The sequence below is a fragment of the Gymnoscopelus braueri genome, assembly GCF_963280865.1.
Source record: "Gymnoscopelus braueri genome assembly, chromosome: 16".
In the NCBI taxonomy this organism is placed as follows: domain Eukaryota; kingdom Metazoa; phylum Chordata; class Actinopteri; order Myctophiformes; family Myctophidae; genus Gymnoscopelus; species Gymnoscopelus braueri.
The window spans coordinates 16,043,568-16,064,154 of NC_137616.1; the positions used below are offsets into that span (position 1 = coordinate 16,043,568).

Consider the following 20,587-nt stretch of genomic DNA (forward strand, 5'->3'; position numbering starts at 1 on the left):
GTGTGTGTGTGTGTGTGTGTGTGTGTGTGTGTGTGTGTGTGTGTGTGTGTGTGTGTGTGTGTGTGTGTGTGTGTGTGGGGTTATGGAGACAGATTAGGGTAATGGTCTGTGTCTCTGTCCGAGGGGCACGTTTCAACATCTGGCTGAGGCTGACTTGCGTGCACCTTGTAATTGTAATGAATAAGCTGTCAAAACCTGGACCTTGCATCAGTAATGAGTCCATAGGTCACATTCTATACTATATGTGACTAACACCAATATAGTACATGTTTTGCAGTAATAGTTTCAAGCACCTAAGCAGATTAAAGCTGCAATTTCAGAATATGTAACAATTCGAATATTAAAGTGCATTAAAGTGTAAGGGATTTTTAAGTATTACATATCTCTATATTCTGATAGCAATCATTGCTGTAGAGTTTGTTTGGTTATAGTGGTCTCCCTGTCTCTCCACAAAATACTTTTTCAGGTTTTGTCCAATCACAAGAGGATAAATAGGATAAGAAAGTGAAAGTGAAAGTAATGGAACAAACAATGAGCTGACAAAATTGGAACTGGAACACTCCGTCCTGATCGTATCCTGACCAGAAAACAGTCTGTTTACTAAACAGCTTCAATATACGATTATTTTGTGGGGTCATGGCTGGAATCTAGCCAAACGCAACAAACATAACGTCTTGTATGTCCTTTGCACTATGCGGTAGTAGTTAGGTTATTACTGATTCCCACCCTATTGCTATGCAAGTTGGACGGCACTGAGTCAACAGTGCGGCTGTTGCACCGCTCGGCGCTGGTACTCGCTCAACCTATCGGCTTACTCCTCATGGGGCTCAAGCCCACTTCTGTCTGCCTGCCTTGCTATTTACCTATATAATAATCACCCTCCTTTAGCTGCTACTGTATATTACCTATTATACGTAAATACAGTATGTATTAATGCGTACAAAACACACGCATGGCTACAGAAATACCTACAGTAAATACTTGAAAATGTAATTGAAGTGGTCATTAAATATCCATTGTACGTTTTCTGATGAGACGGTTTTGGAATGGAAGACAGTAGATATTAGAGCATGGTCAATATACTGTATTGCTCAGTAGTGTCAAGCAGACATTGAAGGAGGCATGAGCTCGGCCCTGGCCTCCCTAGGTTGGCAGAGGGAAGGTAGTGCCCAGGATTACATAGACAATTGGCACTGGGTGTAAAAAATAGGGTTACAAAATCGTGGGATAAGAAATTTGTAAAAAAATAAATAATAATAATAGCAAAAGGCAGTGAATCGGGCAATACAGTGAGGACATGGGTAACAACACAGAGATTAAAAAATCAACCAAAAAATCAGCTAAAAGCAAGGGTGAAGAAGTACATAGGTCTTGAGCTGTGCTTTAAAGCTATCGACAGAGGCTGCCTGTCTTAGGTGTAATGGGAGTTTATTCCACGATGTCGGTCCGTAGAAGCAGAATGCTGCTTCACCGTATTTTTTATATGTCATTGTAGGCACCTCGAGCAGGTCAGCACTTGAAGACCTGAGGGGCCGGTTTGGAACATATCTCTCCAGCCTCACCTTTAAGCAAATATCGTCCCACTCTTTATACATATATTTAGCCTTTGTAGATCCTAGATGTCATTTTGAAAATATTGACAAGGAGATTTTAAGGATTAACCATCTCTGAGAGTTTCGGTTCGAGTAATCAACCTTGTATTGATTCATTCATACAGTATGCTTGACTTGAAAACAGAACAAATGTGTTTTGGATAAAGAATATATCCTGTAATCCTTTATTAAACGCAACTTGCGGTGCTTGAAGAAGGTCTTGGTGACCAAAATGGTGTGTTTAATAGTTATTCTCTTGTCGGGCAGTGTGCAAGTGTCTTAATTGTTCTTCGTTCATAACTGTATGCTTCACCTACGCATCTGTCACAAAGACATTCTTGTGTGCTAAAGCCTTGCAACATCCTGTAATTCTTGAAAGGAAAGTAACAAAGTACAATCAAACAGAAGGTGAAAGTCTCTAAACCCCTTACACTGTAGAATCCTTAGTGTTCATTTTAGAGCAAGACTGATATATTGGCCAAACCGTTAGATCGGCCATTATTTAACTTTTTTTATAACAGCGGTATATTGGCAATTATGCAGCCGATGTGTCCCGATTTTTAAGTGGACACTTTAATATGTTCACCCGTTGATTAAAATGCAAACAACTTACTCCTCCAACCAGAGAGTGATGTGACCCCAGACTGCAGAGAGTGATGTGGCTGCAACTCAGTAGGCTATATAAAGTATTGTATGCAGAAAGGGCCAAGATGTTCAGTTACCAACATCAGAAGTGATTTTGAACGTGGTATGATTGTTAGTGGTTCCAGCATCTTGGAAAGAGCTACCCTCCTATACAGCTTTGGTTCTCATTCTCAAAGTGGGTTTCCGGGGACGCGCAATGCGACACACTGTTAGCTTGTAGATCTGCTATTTTTGGTAAAGAGATACAGTGCAACACAGGTCCATTTTAAGTATAGAGGGTTTAAGTGGTTAAATGGTTCAAATGTTCATGTAGGGACAGACTTGTAGGTCTACATCCTGTTCATAACCAGACCATAACATTTTATTGATGAGTGGAAAGCAGTCACAGGGCAGGCCAGCAGTTAAATTAAAGGTAATTTCAGAAATCTCTATTGGAAAAATGAATGGTATTTCTATGCTCTATGGTTCACCAGGTTCAGCTCGTATGCATGTTCCGCCCCCCCCCCCCCCCCCCACCTCTCTGGAGTAGTTGGCCTGCCCTGTAGCTCTCCCTCCGTCCTTGTAGCTACCCTTGGCCGCCTCCACCTCTTTCTTCAGCTCCTTCTGAACAGCTTTGGGCCCCCTCAGTGTCCCCTGCCATGAAAGCCCTCATGTTCCTGTTCAACAGGGCTTTACTGTCCCCTCATTGATCCAGGGCTTGATGCTGGGAAAGTATCGTACCTTTTTTTTAATAATTTTTTTTAGGCACAATGCAGCGCTCTCCTCACAGAACCGGATGTAGTCCGTAGATAGTGAGAGCAGGAGAGGAGTAAGCGTTACCTCCAGGCACACACACGTTGCTAGCGACCCAGGTGCTCTGTGTGATAGGAACCGTGGGACTGTTGAGGATAAATAAACCAGGAGAGCCCTGTGATTGGTTCAAGAGAGTAACTGGCAGCACGAGGGAGAGCCATATAAGCCTGGGGCTGTTGTTCTTGAGAGCTGTGGCAGTGACTGTCCACTGGGACTGCTGGTACAGCTACATTTGACACAATGTTCTACTTACAGTACTGCATGCCTAATCAATACTGCACCGTAGGGCCCAAACATGTAATGTAGTACTGTACCGCCGCATGCTGTCGTAAATCACTGTCTTCAGGAAGCGTAAGCCACAATGTGTCTGCCAGTGGCATTGATTTAGACCCAGTAGGTAATTTGACTTGTCAATTATCAATTATTATCCTCATTTAAGTCGAGATTTTTTAAGCTAAAATGTAATTAAGCTGGGTGGAGTTTAATCATCAAGGATATTAAAAGTAATTCCCTTACCGGGATTCAACTCAATGTACTCTACCTTGTTTTTATCACTGCGGAACCTAATTAAGCTCAGTTGTTCAACAGTCTTTTGCTACACGAGAAGCTTTTTTATCTTTGGAACAGTTTACACAGCACCACGTAATTGGTACACAATCCCTTAATCGCTGTTGTTGTTATTAGGTTTAGCACTGCTACTGTACTGTATATATATATACTGTATATAATGGTTCTTCATATAGTATTATAACGGCTTTGCTGATGCATGTCATATCTGATGTTCGTCTCCAGTTGCTATGGCTACAACCTACGCACTTCCTGCCATTTGCCTCCAACATTGTATTCGATATTGCATAGTTTAATCACATTTTTACAAATATTTCAGGGCTCCTTTGTCAGTCAGTCCCTCATTCATAATTCAGTGTGCGGGAGTTGATACCAGTTTCATTAACTCTGTGCCTTTCATGAGTGTGTTGGTTTGTTAATATCAGTGTGAGTTTGGCGGCTTCTGTTGAATCGGGTCATCTAAAACAAAATCACACATGACGCTACTACATGTGATGAATAATCTGTGTGTGTGTGTGTGTGTGTGTGTGTGTGTGTGTCTGCTTGCGTGCGTGCGTGCGTGCGCACGCGTGTGTGTGTGTGTGTGTGTGTGTGCGTGTGCGTGCGTGCGTGGTTTCTCTAGCTGTATTTCCAAAGATTCCTGGCTATACACTGTCACAGGTATGCCTGTGCTTTGATCTGCATTGTGGATGTATCTCTTAGAAGCTTATCTGCATTCCTCTCCCATTCCCACCAGTCTGACGACGCTGCAGAATATTTAAACTGATTCCTTCCACCAGTGCTCTTGACTAATGGTGCCTGGTGCACGGGACACTGGCAGAGCACCAACACCACAAACACACTGTCTATTTGATGGCATGAGTAAGCATTTATGCACACCTATGTTCATAGTGGATTTTTGCTACATTGTTTAAGCACTTAACCCATTCAATCCAGGAACGCATCTCTGTCATCTTAGATTTCTTTGGCTATTCAAAAATAGCAGATATACTATGAGCTTGTAGATCTGCTATTTTTTTAAAAATCGTGAACATTTGTGCAAATCTTTGAATGTATATATTTTTTAAGCGAACATTTGTTACTCAAATCTTTGCTTCTGGGGGTCCCTGGAACAAAATATTTTACAAATGTTCGCTTTCAAAAAAAAAAATCAGATTTGCTAAAATGTTGCTGCTATTTTTGAATAGCCAAAATAAATCTAAAATGACAGAGATGCGTTCCCGGATTGAATGGGTTAAGCCCTACAGTATTTTATACTTCGTTGTGCGGTGAAAATAGCCGATCTACTAAGCTTGTAGATCTGCTATTTTGACAATGTTTGAAATGTAAATGTAAATTTTTGGTTTTGCCTATAATGACATCAAAATGAAAGTATAGTTCAAATGTATTCTCCACAGAGATGCATTAGCTTTAAAAAATAACAAAAAACACAGCTACCATTCAGCTCTAATTGGTTATTGCAGTATGATCAGAGGCGTTGCTAGGTCTCTACTAGGTTGGGGGCTTAGCCCCCCAGGCAACGGACACATGCACGCGCGTTCGGGTTTTGGGCGGATTTGGGTACGTTTTTTTTTCAGTTTTTTGTTCGGTTTTAGGGTTAGGGGTAGGGTTAGCTTAGGGTTATAGATATATAATTCAAAAAAGTATATTTTTTTGGCTTTAGATAAAACATTGGTGGCTATAGCCACCGAAGCCCCCGCGTAACGACGCCACTGAGTATGATGTCCCCTGTTTAAAAACCTGTCACCCCAACTCTGGCTTTGTTGACTGCACATGGCAGTTGCTAGATGGACACCGTTGCCATAATTTGAGTCATCACAATTTGTGTGACATTCTGGTGAATATCTGATATCATTATATTGGTCAATGCTGAATAGTCACATAAAAAAGGCAACATAACGGGGCCAGAGATGGGAGCGTACTGTGTGACATGAAGTGAAAGAGAAAGCTGAGCTGAAAAACAAGAGTAAAGAGTCTGTTAGTATATCTGTAGGATCCGTGGTGGGCTTGAATAATTAGAGATAATAGTTGTTGCCAGCACAAACCTCTTATCTCCATATTTGAACTTTTTGTGTTTTAAATTAATGCCCTACTTGATCACAAAAGCATCTACTTTTCCAATTTTTTCATTTGAATCCTGTAAAGTAACAGCTTTGGGTTGTAGATTCAAGATTCAAGAGGATTTAATTTATCACTCTCATACAGGTACAAGCAGTGAAACGTTGGTGGGACATGTTCCGCAAGACAAGAATACAATATAACAAGATAATAATAATTTCAGGGTGTAATACAAATCAAATAAAAAGAAGAATAAAGTAAAAACAAAAAAATACCTCAGCAGCCATGGGAAATGTGCAGAATATGGGGGGGGGGGGGGGGTTAGTACAGTATGTGGATTATAGAATGTGCATACACATAATACATACAGTAGATACACTTATATATATAGATAGAGTGTGCGCAGTACGTAAGGGTCTCATAAGGGTCCATTTTCACACTCTGAATTTAATTGTCACTCTTTACAGTGTAATGCATGTGAACCATAGGCTAAACTACAACCTGGGATTGAACCAGCTTTGCTTGGGAGAAAGCACTTCTTGCTGACCTGTCTCAATTCTTGCACTGTAGTTAATTAACCCCTATTGTACTCGAGGATCCGAGACTGACTCCCCCCCCCCCCTCGTTAAAATGCCCTTTTATGCCTTGTTGAATGCCTTATTATTATTCCTCATTCAAAGCATTTTCAATTGCCTTTGCATATGAGATATTCTACACAAATAAATCTGTCTTGGATATTGTATTTGCAAATCACAGCTGTTATTGCTATTGTACTGTGAAAGGCTGATATTTTGTTTCTTAATTGCATGCCCATAGTTCATCTACCCTCGCGCACACACACTCACTCACACACACACACACACACACACACACACACACACACACACACACACACACACACACACACACACACACACACACACACACACACACACACACACACACACACACACGAACAAATAGTAAAACCAGCCAATCTTCAAGCTCATCAACATGTCGAGATGCAACGCATTGTGAGCTAGTACATCTGCTGTTTTCGCTAAAGTTTTAGAAATTTTGAAAATAAGTGGTTTTTATTTTTGAAACATACTTAAGGTTTTGAAAAAAATAATATGACCGGGACCTCACACCTTTGTGGACCCGCAGGCAGCCTGCGTGCTATTACAGCTGAGCAACATGATTCAAAATAGTTTGTGAAAGTACAATAACCCATGGCACCTATATAATAGGCCATGGCGCCAAGAGAGGAGGGAAGCCTGGCAGGGAGGGTGATATTTGTTACTACAGGTATTCCTATGGGCTGGGGCGGACCTACAGTACATCAGGGACTGTTTGGCGGGAGGAGTAGGACGAAGGCTCTACGTCTTCCTGGTGGGGGCTCCTCACTGGCTTGTGAGTCAGAAGGATACAACAGCAGTGACAAGAGGTTTGGGTCAGATTCAACCATGGCTTTTTTGTAAGTCTGGACATGATACATACCTTACTGAATGTAATACATGTGGGTGAAACTGAAACCGTAATGTGGGGCTTCAACTTAAAAACGTTGTATGGGGCGCTATTGATACATTTTTCCCTGCCCATGTTTGAGCACGTTTGAGAACTGTTTGAGCACGTTAAAGCCCTCAAAAACTGCAATAAATTTTTGCTAAAAACAATTATAATAAGTCATTGATTTCAATAGGGCTTCACACTGGTGAAGTGCTCGGGCCTTAATTACCTACAATGACATGCCTAAAATCGGGGACAGTTGAAAGTGGTTAATAGCGCCTCTAAGGCCCCGTTTAGACTGGCAGCCCAATCCAGCCAAAATTGTTTTTTCAAATGCGATTCAAATCTGATTTCTAAAGATGCGTCTCAGTCTGAACGCTCTAACCAGCTTTTAACTGCCCAAGTCGCATATCTAACTGTCCAAAACGGCACTTGCAGCGCGACACAAGCGCCACTGACGTCATTTAGAGAATGTGAGAATTGTAATTGTAATCGTAATGAAAACAAAACAATAGCGGTATTATATTATTATATTATTTTACAGAAGAAATGGCGAGTTGAGATATATCAATTTCCCACAGTTTTCATGCATGTACTTGTCTTTGTTTCTGTGTCTTCTGTTGTTGTCGCCTGTCTGTTATGTTTCGTTGCTATGCAAGCAACTAGCGTCTACGTCATGACGTTGTTACGCCGTTATCACAGCAACCAAAGCAGATAGGTCGCGCAGGACGGCTCTGGGTTGACGTTGTTTAAATCAGTCTGAACACACAGATCTGATCTGATCATTTGAACAAAAGATCGGATTTGAGAAAGGATTTGACTGCAGTCTAAACAGGGCCTAAGAGGTGAAGGTGCATAGTGTCTGACAGAGTTTCTCCACCTCACAGGTGCCTCAGGATGAGTGGAGTGGGTATCCAGGGGAGAAGGACGATGAGATCCCGTGCCGGCGGATGCGTAGCAGTAGCTACGTTAAAGCTATGGGAGAGGTTGACGACGAGAGCGGCGACTCAGACAACAGTCCAAAGACTTCCCCACAGAAGGCCGTCCGGCCCGATGCCCTTGTCCTCAAATCAGCCATCCAGAGACCCCATATAGACCCCCAAAGGTAGGCTGTTCATGTCGACTCGTGCATCAAGAATCTGTTTTATTTTGTCACTCACTCTCATACAGGTACAACCAGCGAAATGTTGGTGTGACATGTTCTGCTAAGGCCGTGCTAACACAATAACAGCCATCTGTAAGGGCTTGCGCTTGCACATGGACTTCTAGGACTTCAGTAGTCAAAAGTCAGTGAAAGGCAATGTCACACTGGTTTAAAAGTTCTCATATGAGGGTCAATCTTGTTTGTGGAGACTAACTAATGTCTACTGACACAAAGGTCCGGTCAAGGTGCTTTGTGGTGTGCCAAGAGGGGATAAGTCTGTGGCTGAATCATAATGTGCGCCTCATCTTCACTAGCTCATCATAGAGGGGGTGGGTGGGGTTCTCCAGTATAGTGTCCAGCTTCCTCCTCAAACTACAGAGCTAGCCTCCCTCACCAGCTTGTTGTTCAACAGTATGCCACTGTCAAAACTTGCCATCTTTCACAAAGTCATCATTAAGTTGCATTTGCTGTGACTCAGAATGAGTCAAATAGCTGTTCCAGTTGTGCTTTACAATACTATGAGGCGTAGCTATTGAAATAGCTAGAGGTAACCTGGAAGCTAGATCAGGTCAGAGATCTAATCTTTTGCTTGTTTAACTATGAAGGATTCTAACTACCTAGACGAAGAAGCAGACATATGTTGGTGACTAAAATGAAGGATGTATAACACTGTATAAGTGAGCTTTTGTGCATGAGAATATTTGGATTCCTTTTTGTCTAATGGCATCATCTCAAGTGACTTTATTTTTTATTTTTTTACCTAATCCTCTTACCTTATCACTTTCTGAGAACATTTAAATAGTTTTCACACCAGAGGTTTTGTTTCACAAAATGAGTCTCTTGTAAGGATTTGTGAGCAGGTCAATGTGATACAGTACATGTATATGCAGCCTTATCTCTGTGCAAGCAGACAGTTTGAATATACAATAGCAACAGTACCAGAAACAATAACTTCAGTGTGTCTTTGAGAACAATGGATTTATCCCCAACTGACTTTCCATAGCAATAGCCTACTAACCCAAGGCTGGTTTTCTCAGAAACAAAACTCTTAATAAAACCTCAATAAAATGTTTAGTTTTAAGAGAGACTTTCTTTAGTGGTGAATTTGGTATGCTTCTAAAAATACTGAACATTTTAACTTTTCCTTCCATTAAATCTGATCAAGCTACATTGTAACAAATAAGCACTTTGTCTGCTCCCCTCAATTAGTCTGTGATGAGTAAAACTCCTGTTTACTAACATTAGCTTTTTACTCTGCCAGAAGAGATCTCTCAGAATCTAGATTCTGGCAACAAAATTAAGAGGGGCAGCCTTTGTTGCCATTCCTGTGTGGACAACACTATGAAAAGGAACTGATCTGCAATTGCTTTTAAACCCCCTCGGTTAGCACACTGCTGTGTTTGTGTTATTGGCTTAGCACTGGAGCACAGACTGAAGTATTGGCATCAAAATATACTTAAAGGTTTAATGACATTCACTTTTACACCACATTCAAAGTCTTTGTCTTGGTCCTTCAAAAGTGTACAAAAAGTTTTAAGTGAAAATTCCATTCCAGTGATCCATGGCAGGTGTTTTTCTCTCACATTTCTAAAGCCTTTTCAACTGCAATGAAAAAAGAAATCTTTGCCTGCGGGTGTCGCTGGTGAGGGATTTTGCCTGTCAATCATCGCCTCTGCTCCGCCCCCCCCCCCCAAAGGAAAGGATAGGGGAGGGGAGGGGCGAGGAGGAGAGTGGGCGGGATTAATCGACTGTGACCTCACTGTCGAAGGGCCAAGCTCAGATTACTTTTCAGCCTAATTATTCAGAAAACCCTAGACCACAGAAAATCCACTGAATGTTCTAAGTTCAGGTTTTTTGGGTGTAATTGAGGTCATAAAACCCCAAATAAAACATTGAAAATTGAAAAAAAGTTAAAATGAATGTCATGATACCTTTAAAGTACCAAAAGTAAAAGTACTCATTATGCTGAATTCCCTGTTTCACAAGTTATCATAATTATGTCTAAAATGTATAAAACTCTTGAAAATAGCAGATCTACAAGCTCACAACGCGTTGTGTACTGTAGATCTGCTATTTTCAAATAGCCAAAGTTTAAATAGGGCTGAAGTGGTTATGTATGTTTTGTAATAATAATAAAAATCTACAATGTAATTAGTAACTAAAGTTTTCAAATAATTGTAGTGGAGTAAAAAGTACAATATTTGTCTCTGAGATGCAGTGGAGTAGAAGTATAAAATAGAAATACTCCAGTAAAGTAAAAATTGTACTTACAGTAAGTACAGTACTTGAGTACATGTACTTAGTTACTTTACACCACTGGGTACAACAGTGGTGTGCCGAGTGTCACAGAACCAAATGGGTTCATGTTTGTGGCCTTTATCGTCTGCTAGTTCAATATTTGTGGATCATCTTACCCAGGCTTATGTTATCACAGTCTTGTTGACAAGTCTGTAGCAAAGCTGTCACATTCCTCCAGTGTTAAAGTCAAGAGAGTAGGCTGTAGTACTGTATGCCAGTGCAAATCAGTGACACATTGTAGGAGGAGATACATGGAAGTCACCGTCTTCTTACTAAAATCAACAATGTTTTTTTTACGGGCATGGCTCTGCAGGAGTCTGTCCGTCTATAAGAGGGTTGGTCTGTCTGTGTGTCTGTCAGTGTGTCCAGTGTGTCCAGCTCAAAATTTCTGGTTCACAGTCACCCCCCCCCCACCGCCCTTTTTATACTTTAACTTTAACTTTAACTTTATAAAGGAAGTCAATGGGAATTGGATTGGCGTCACAGGCTGTGGCGTAACGCAGAATCGCGTGGCCTCCCCGCGGGAGTTTCACGTGAGGCCCACGTACACGCGCGCGAAAAAATTCGGGTCTAATTTGGGTCTAATTCGGTCTAATTCGGGTCTAATTCGGTTCTATTTGACCAATATAAATCAACTTTTTTCTTTTTTTTTGCTGTAAAAATATTTGTATCAGCGCAGGCGGGGCCCCCCCTGCTGGTGGCCCCCCCGCACCTTATCACTTGCGAGCCCTCCGTTACGCCACTGGTCACAGGTATGCCACATGTCCGAGATCCACATTTGAACCACACCGTACCGTTATACCGAGATATATATATATATATATATATATATATATATATATATATATATATATATATATATATATATATATTTATTTTTCTGCCACTTTCAGAAGGTAGAAGGTTTTATCATACCCATATCTCAGAATCTATGGTTGTTGTTTTGGCCTTGTCAGTTTAGGACTGTCAGTTTTGTTTTGTCTTGCTCGTTTCCTAGCATCCAGTAGAGCAGTGGTTCTCAACCTTTTCAGGCTTTGACCCCCCAAAAGAACAGATAAATATTGTGAAAATAGCTGATCTACAAGCTCATAAAAAGGAGAGAGAGAGAGAGAGAGAGAGAGAGAGAGAGAGAGAGAGAGAGAGAGAGAGAGAGAGAGAGAGAGAGAGAGAGAGAGAGAGAGAGAGAGAGAGAGAGAGAGAGAGAGAGAGAGAGAGAGAGAGAGAGAGAGAGAGAGAGAGAGAGAGAGAGAGAGAGAGAGAGAGAGAGAGAGAGAGAGAGAGAGAGAGACCCATAATGCGCAGGCCAATGCTTTAAGGACTTAAACCCTATAGTATACTTTGTTGAAATGTCAGTAGATAGTTGGACCTTTATTGATACCAAGATTAATTCAGTAAATTGCCTTTATGAATCCCATTTATTATTTCTAAACCCTATACAGTATACTTTGCGTCCCCCAGGGGTCTATACCAGGCCCCCCTCCTTTTTCTCCTCTTCACCAAATCTCTTCACCAATACTAGATGATCTACGAGCTCACAATGCATTACGTTGGGAGCTTGTAGAACTGCTATTTTCACGAAATATTCACCACAGAATAGGGACATTAGTGTTCAAGTGTTTAACTACTGTCTACATGTAGTGTTGTGAGAACTTGTTTGTGAGACTTGAGGTTTGATTCTGTGTGTGTGTGTCCCTGCCCTCTCTCCTTTGTTCAGCCAGAGCTACCATTTGCAAACCATGAGAGACCTACGGCCCCACCCTGGCGTATCGCTGGACCCAGCCACCACCTTCAACCCCCCGCCGTTCCGCTCTCGCAATCAGAGCTACATGCGTGCTGTCAGCACCCTCAGTCAGGCTAGCTGCGTCAGTCAGGTGAGTCTCAACCGCATGCACTTCACAGAGGCAACACTGGAGAGACACTGGAGGCTTCGAGGGAAGAGGACGAGAAGGAAATAGTATTATCCGATTATTACGTTACCCAGTTTTTAGTTGTATTAGTCGTTTTAGAAGGAATAGTAACATGTTTTTAAAGATATTTTTTGGGGCTTTTCTGCCTTTATTTATATAGTGGAGATGGACAGGAAAAAGGGAGAGAGAGATGGGGAGAGACATGCAGCAAAGATTGTCGGGAACGGGACTCGAACCCGCGATGCGCTCGCTGTTAGGCTACATTAGAGTCCATAAGTGCCCAGACCGCTAGGTCAGCGATCCGGGCCAATAGTAACATTATTAACCACTTCAACCCTGGTGTCCCAATTTTGGGCATGTCATTATAGGCAAACATTTTCAAAAGTTTAACGAAAGAAAGCCGATCTTATCTAATTTTCGCGACGTGACACCATCGTATGATGACGTACTGTATAACACATCATCAGAGAACAGAGGTTGCGAAAGTAATGTTAGGGCTTAGGTTGTTAATAGTAGTAGCCGTGGTTTGTTGAAGACATTCCACGAGGAAGCGTTTCTGTCCACAGGAAGGGCTGAATGATCTGTGTTCTGCTGAGGGCATTGTCACTTGTTTTAAGCACACTGACAATCAAACGTAGGGAATAAGATAACTCTTGTTTATCTCAACAGGCAGAGATAAACGGGAGGCCCTGTCACACATTGGTAAATAGCCCATTATGGAAAATGTTTAATTGATGAGAATATGTCCATGTAAAATTATAATCTGCTAGCAACATATCTCAAATATTAAATAAGAATTTGTTGCATGCTTTGAATACTGATTTTCTCTGTATAGCTATATAAATTGAACACTGTATCCTAAATATTTGCAAGAATAGTATAATATACCTTCTGTTTAATGAGGATTTGACTGCATGAGCTACCTGAACAAAGTTTATTGTTTTGAATCAGCTAAAAGGATCTAGTGTTTTTAGTTTTTCTTTTCACTGTTAAATCTTTTTCTGCCCTTAACCAGGTTGAAAGGACCCCTGCTGTCCTATTTCCCATGTAGTATCATAGATATCTTTGCTAACTTACCATGGGTTTGTGCAAAATGGAATGCTTTGCAAAATCAAACTGAATGCTCTCTTTTTGATTTTTATTATTGCCTTTTTAGTTTTTCTTTTATCTTTTTATTTGGCCAAGATTTTGATTGAGTTTAAGGTCAGCAATTGACGGTGGTATTGTCCGTATGCTAACACTCCTTCATTATTTACTGTGCAAAGGGGAAGAATCAAAGTGAGAAAGAGAAAGGAAGAGGAAAAATTAAGGACTGCTATTCCTGTTTTTGTCTCTCAGGTGAGTGAGACTGAGATCAATGGGCAGTTTGAGTCAGTTTGCGAGTCCGTTTTTAGCGAAGTAGAATCCCAGGCCATGGAGGCCCTGGACCTGCCCGGTTCGTTCCGCACTCGAAGCCACAGTTACCTCCGCGCAATTCAGGCTGGGTATTCCCAAGACGATGACTGCTTGCCTTCAATGACATCCTCCACTGTCACTTCAACTTTCAGATCCACGACAGGTAAAACAAATCCACCCCCATCCCCCCAAAAAGACGAGCGAGGGCTTAGACCACATATCCTCATACATGCGCACATACTTGACATACCTACATATGTACAGTGGGGTACCCTTGAGCTTGAGGGATGCCAGGATGAATGAGATCCAGTCATTTATTTATTTTTTGGACAACTGTGGCGCGTCTTGTTTAGCTGCTGCCTCTCTGTGCTCCTGGCCCAAGCGCTCCAATGGGTTTGCTTTTGTGTGACTTTGCATGATCCTGCACACGATTAGCTTCCGGCCAGTTGCTTCATGGCGGTTTGGAGCGGGACACTATAGGATAAGGGGCAGAGGGCGGGATAAGTGCGGGAGGGAGGGGTCTCATTGAAGCCCACTCACATGGCACAGAACACCGCAACACGGCACAGTCACGTGACATGGCATGCGTAAAGGGAACAGGCTCCTGCTCTGAGCATGTGAAACTGTGGCATTCGAAATGTGTTGTGAGGCGAATGTGAACCATTGCAGGGAGGGGTTAAGATGATAGCAGCATGAGGGGGGATGGGGGGTAGGGAGGTTGTCAATGTGTTTGTGTTGAGGACACATTGAACTAGCCTCCATCTCCCGTCCTCCCCTTGCTCTGTTATAGCAAGCCATTAGCCTACACTACCACTATTAGCTCACAAAACATGATAGTAAAACTAACAAAAAAACAATTGTGTTACAAATATACGGTAAGTCGACAAACTCTAGAAGACCAGAATACACACTCATGCTGGTTGCACAAAGGAACTGTCATGTTGTGGCAAATTCATAGATTCTGTGAACGATTGTGTTCAAGTTGCGTACACGAGTGTGCAATTTATTTGGTCGCTTTCAGTATTGTTGTGTTGTGTTGCATAAAAGTGTTATGGCATGTAAACAGATTACCTGTTATGGCAGATATATGGCAGATATATATATATATATATATATATATACTGTATTTTACTGTTTTGTTTATAGGTTCCTAATGCATACTGCTTTTATTTCAACATGCAAGAGTATTACAGTAATAAGGCTTTGTGCAACACAATGTAACCCTAATGCCTTATTTATACTTGGTTGCGCGCCATGTCACTCAGCGAAACACTGCCACGTATTGTGAGCTTGTAGATTGCCTATCTTCGGTGTGCGACACTGGCGCACAACTAAGTATAAATCACCCTTTAAATCGACATTATGTTCTTTGTGCAAGCAGAAACAGAGCCATCATGGCGATAACTCCCTCACTGTAAGTGCATTTGATGTACGTATGCCTGCAAGAGTAAAGCTATGAACCCTATTGAAACACCTTTAATTTAACTAGATGCATTTAAAAATGTTATGACTTTGTTTTTTGCTTATTTTTTTTTTCACGACAACTTTTGATTCTGTCAATTTAGTTTGTACCCCTCCCCCCATTTGGTGGGATACTTTGTTTTCTTGTTCAATCTGGAATTTTGTTTTTGTAATCCTTTCATGCTCAATTGGGTTTGCATCTACGATTGCCTACGCTGTGACTGGACTGCTGAGGATTAAAGGAGTGTCCTCCAATCCCACCGTCTTGAACTCTGCTGAACTCTGTTCGTCCAATCATGTCTCTGCTCCAATTCTGTCAGCTCCCAATGGGCTCACAATAGCAGTTGACTTCGCAATTGTTATGAAAGTACAATATCTCAAAAGGATAATTTCCATTGAGGGTGACTGGTTATGTGTTGTCACCACCCGATCAATCCATATTGCAGATAATATTTCTGGTGTCAACCTTTGCTGTCCTCTGTGTAGTGTTATAATGGAATGGGGGAAAAGTAAATACTTAAGTAAAAAATAAGTAAAGGACCTTATCTAGCCTATTTTGTCCTTGAGCCAAGATAGTTAACCACTTAACCACATGAACCCTAGTGTCCCTATCCTGGGCATGTCATAATAGGCAAACTTCCACACAAATAGCCAATCTACAAGCTCACAACGCGCTGCGACAGGACATGTTGTGAGCTTGTAGATAGGCTATCTTCAGCAAAGAGATGTGAGGTAGAGGGCGGGGGCCAACTACAGACCCCTGGAGGACCCTGGTCAACGAAGTATATAGGTTTCACCTATAAACCCTATATACATCATTGTACGTCAAATAGTGAAACTAGACGATCTACAAACACATAGATCGCCTATGTTAGGCAAATGAATGTTTGCCTATTTTCCCTTAATGTTTGCCTGTTATGATATGGTCAGAATAGGACTGTAGGGTTCCTGTGGTTAAGAACTAAATTGAAAGTGGCTTACCAACCAAACCCCAGGGGAGGCTAGCAGGGAGAAGCCATTGGGTGGGGGAAGGGCAGACCCAAGCCCTTGGGTGATGCTCCGTAGGGCAGACGAACAGCAAAACCCCTCACCTTTTGTCCAGCCATCTCTTGAAGGATAACCAGGGGGAAAGAACAGCTGGAGGCCTCAGTGATGATTGTCGCAGGTATTTTTAACGTTGACACGCATACATATATCTATGTATATGTGTGTTTTTTGCACTGCCTTCTCAGTAAAAATAAAAACACACCACTTTTTTTTTTTAGCAAAGTAGAAACATCCCGTTATGTTATATTCAAGCAAGCAAACAGTGGTCCAAACAACTCACAGAACCCAGAGGCTTTGTCGAGCTCCTCGTCCTGTATGATTTGATACATTTGACTGATTCTTGACAACGTTATGACAAATATTAGAACCCACACACGAGCTATGGTTTAAACGTCTTTATTTAGCAAAACATCTGACAGTCCGATCCATAGTTGATCTTCGTCAGGTCAATTAACCAGTTAAACACTAAGTTAACCGGAATCCCCCATGAGTCGATAGTAGAACCCCTCCTTTTGTCACAGTACAGTAAAAGTATTTTCGCTGAAAATAGCCGATCTACAAGAGCATGTGCTATTGTCACCGAATGTTCGCCCCCAGAATAGGGACGCTAGGGTTCTTAAAACTAACTGTTCAGTACTTCCAATACTGTACTGTATATACTGTAGAGTGTAGACCCTTCACCTGCTATACAGTATCACTGTATAGTATCACTCCTATAGTGGACGCTGCAAATCTTCACAATTCCTGTTGTTATACGGGCTGTTATTGACTAGGTGTTAAGAAAACATACATACTGTAGAAGAAAAGGTTATACTTACAAAATAAAATACACAGAAGAAAAGGTTATACTTAATTTCTTTTATAATAGTCATGAAAATTATTACATCAGAGATTGCTCGCATATATCCACTGTTAGAACAATAATGGCATATCTAGGTATTACAAGCCTACAGTACCTGGTTCAGTTTAATTAACTCAAACAGATCACATCACAAGGCAAATATTATGTACAAACCCCAAAAATAGAATAGGTTTGGAGTGGAATTTGATGAAGATCCACTATATGGTTCGAAACATTGTCGGATCTTTTGCTAAATGAAGAAGTCTAAACCACAGCTCGGTGTGCGGGTTCTCTCCTTAAACTATATTCGACGTTTAACCCAACACCCACCGTTGATATGCATAATAGTTAACTCCTCATCATAGATATTGCTGATCACACATCGCCGCCTCACTGGCTTCTGCGAGTTGTTTACCAAGTTGTCTCTATATTATCAGTGTAAATGTATGATACAGCTGTACCTCAATCTATCTCAAACTATATGTGATGTGTTCATATCGCAACCATAAAATAGCACTGAATGTTTTATCACAACTGTCTCCAGTCATCTGTGAGAGCAGCGCGGTCCGCTGTAGCTGTGTGAAAGTTTAAATTTTATTTCATTTCGTTTTTTTTCTTTCCATAAACATTGACCTGACATAAAAGGCGGCCCTGTGTGGCAAAGTGTAACTCTTGGCATTGAGTCTGTCAGCTGTCTTTGACTGTGGGATTGCAGCCTCTCCCTGGTGCAGCCTTGTAGGGGGTGGTGCGATACCCCCACACCCCCCACTGGGTTTCTCCACGCGGTCCAGTCAGCCCTCGTGGCGATGGGCCTGATATGTTCAATAGGGTTCATATCTTCTCGCCCCACTGAGTTGTGATTCTTCTATATTCCCTTTACACCTTTTCCTTTGCACAACAAAATGGCACAAATTTAACCACTTTAAAACCCTGGCGTTATAGGTGAAAATCTTAGAAAATATAGCAACTCTACAAGCTCACAATGAGAAATGTTGTGAGCTTGTAGATCAGCTATTTTTGACATATTGACACATTATTTGAATGTTTGAATATAGGGTTTAAGTGGTTTTAAAGGTATCAAGAAACATTGTCTCGAGAGCTACGTTTTGCGAGAGAAAATGGACTTGCGAATTAAAAAATGAGTGATGTGACTTATGTTTCACTCCATTTCATGCTGTGCTGTGCAGTGAAAAGATGGAAAGGCATGCAAAGGTTGGTGTTCCTTGACATGACTGAGAAGGCAGTGTACAAAACACCACGAAAAGCCTACAGTATGTGAGTCTGAAGACACTCAATAATATGCGAGTACCGTGGCACATGGTATGCATATTCTGCCTTGTACTAACTCTGTTGGTATACAGCTCTCATTCACCAGCATTAAACCTTTGGGCATTAAAGAGAAAGAGACAGATATACAGTATACAACAATATACTATAAGCTTTCACTTCAGCCAGCAAACATTTGCTGCAACATTTCGACAAAACATTTCATGTTTGACCATCCAAACTTGGGGTCCTGTCCTGTCTTCCAAACGACTCTCTACTCACATACTGTATGCATTTCCGTAGATATGTGGTCACTCCGGCTGTTCTTTTGCTTTGAATGTCCCTGTATTTGCATATTCACATCTGTCTTCCAGAGGGATATGATGTGCTGGATGGCACGTCTTTACTAAATGAAGACATGATAGATGACGATGACGGGGCCAGCTCCTCCGCCTATGTGGAACTAGAGAGGCTGGAGAGAGAGACGGCCCATGCTCGCAGCCAGCACAGTACCAGCTCCACAGTCACAGCGATCTCTGTACCGCCGACGTCCCCGCCTTCATACAGGCTCCCGGACGCCTCGCCCATAGCCACCTCCGAGCAGCCCATCCCCCAGGCCATCCAGGCCTTCAAGGAGTCCGCCAACATGGTGGCCGCATTCAACATGCAGTGGAAGGACGAGATCTCGGCCATGCGCTACGAGCTCGCGGAGCTCCGCCGGGACGTGTGCGGCGAGCTGAAGACCTTCAACAGTAACTTCTTCAACTTCACCCAGTGCTACAACATGTGGACGCTGTGCCGCGAGCCTGCCGCCGACAGCACCACGCAGACGGACGACCGCGTGTCGGTGGGGATCCAAGCCGGCTCCAGTTGGCCCGTCCGGCAGAACACAGAGGACAAGTCCGTAATGTGCCAGCCAGAGCCGGCCCCGTTCAGCATCATGGACCTGATGGACCCGCCACGCATCGAGATAATCGAGGGCACCCCAGAGGGGACGCCAGAAGGGTCAGGCAGCCCCGCCAGCCCGCAGCCCATAGAGGACTTCAAGTGGGAGGTCAGCAAAAAGCAAAAGCCCCCCCGCAAGCAGACGGACTCAGGTGGTCACAGAAGCGCAAGTCTGGAACTATGGAGCAGGAAATATACCAGTGGGCCCATGTCATACCTGTCTATGTCATTCTAATCATTCCCATTCATAGAGAGGGAACCCCCCCCCCAGAACCAGATCAGGAAGTCAGGATAAAAGCTTTGAGTGCTCTAAGGAAGGCAGGGCTGTTGTTAAATGTCCCTTTACTCTATGCAGACAAAGTCTGTCACACTCACAACCGGTAATGACAATTGTTCCTTTTCCTTTAAAAAAATTATCTTTTTTTACAATTGACTTTTTAAAAGCGTCAAATAAGAAAATAATAATTATTATAAAAAACATTATGAGGAGACATAAGAATGTGAAAGAGAATGTGACTACCGTGATCCTCAAGTGCCAAAATAGCACAACATTATCTTCGCGCCCCTGTCCTATAATTAATCTCCAACATTCTGATGAGACCGAGATGAAAAAGTCACTCCTTGTAAACATGTAAAGAATGATCGTAGAAACGCAAAATGGTCATTTAGTCACAGAATTAATCAGTCACAATCAGCCTAACGGTGGCCTGTCGCTCTCTGCCTACGAGGGATGTAGATCATGTTCATTCCAGTTCCTCTTTGTGAGGAAACGTTCTCTTAAGCACCTGAGTATACTGAGAAATACTGTGAATAACTTTATAAACCCTAGTTTTTTTTATTATGAACACGTCAAAATATATAGATATTATTTATGAATACATTGATATACAGTACCATATATTGATTGGTTATCAAAGCATTCCCTTGACATTGCCTTTTCCATCCACTTTGTAGCTGGCTCCAATGGAAGTGGGCATTTCCCCAAATCTCTACCTTTAACACCTAAAGAGAGTTGATAGTGAATTAGCGAACCACAGAACCTACCCAAGCAGTAACAATAGTCATATAACAAGTGGTGTAAAACGAAAGGTAAACACAATGTTAATACACAATCATTATTCCTATCAATACAATTGGACAT

At 42.0% G+C, this 20,587-nt stretch overlaps 1 protein-coding gene across 1 annotated transcript in view; it reads left to right on the plus strand.

The window, feature by feature from the left end:
* The window catches only part of dlgap2b (discs, large homolog-associated protein 2b), a gene marked incomplete at its 3' end in the record, with an annotated part of 135,984 nt that extends 116,303 nt beyond the window's left edge, over positions 1-19,681 (plus strand). The window contains exons 4-7 of the mRNA XM_080453634.1: positions 8,030-8,247; positions 12,299-12,455; positions 13,830-14,049; positions 18,876-19,681. Coding sequence (XP_080309760.1) covers positions 8,030-8,247; positions 12,299-12,455; positions 13,830-14,049; positions 18,876-19,681 — 1,401 coding nt within the window. The remainder of the gene's footprint in view (positions 1-8,029; positions 8,248-12,298; positions 12,456-13,829; positions 14,050-18,875) is intronic.
* Between the last annotated feature and the right edge of the window lie 906 nt (positions 19,682-20,587).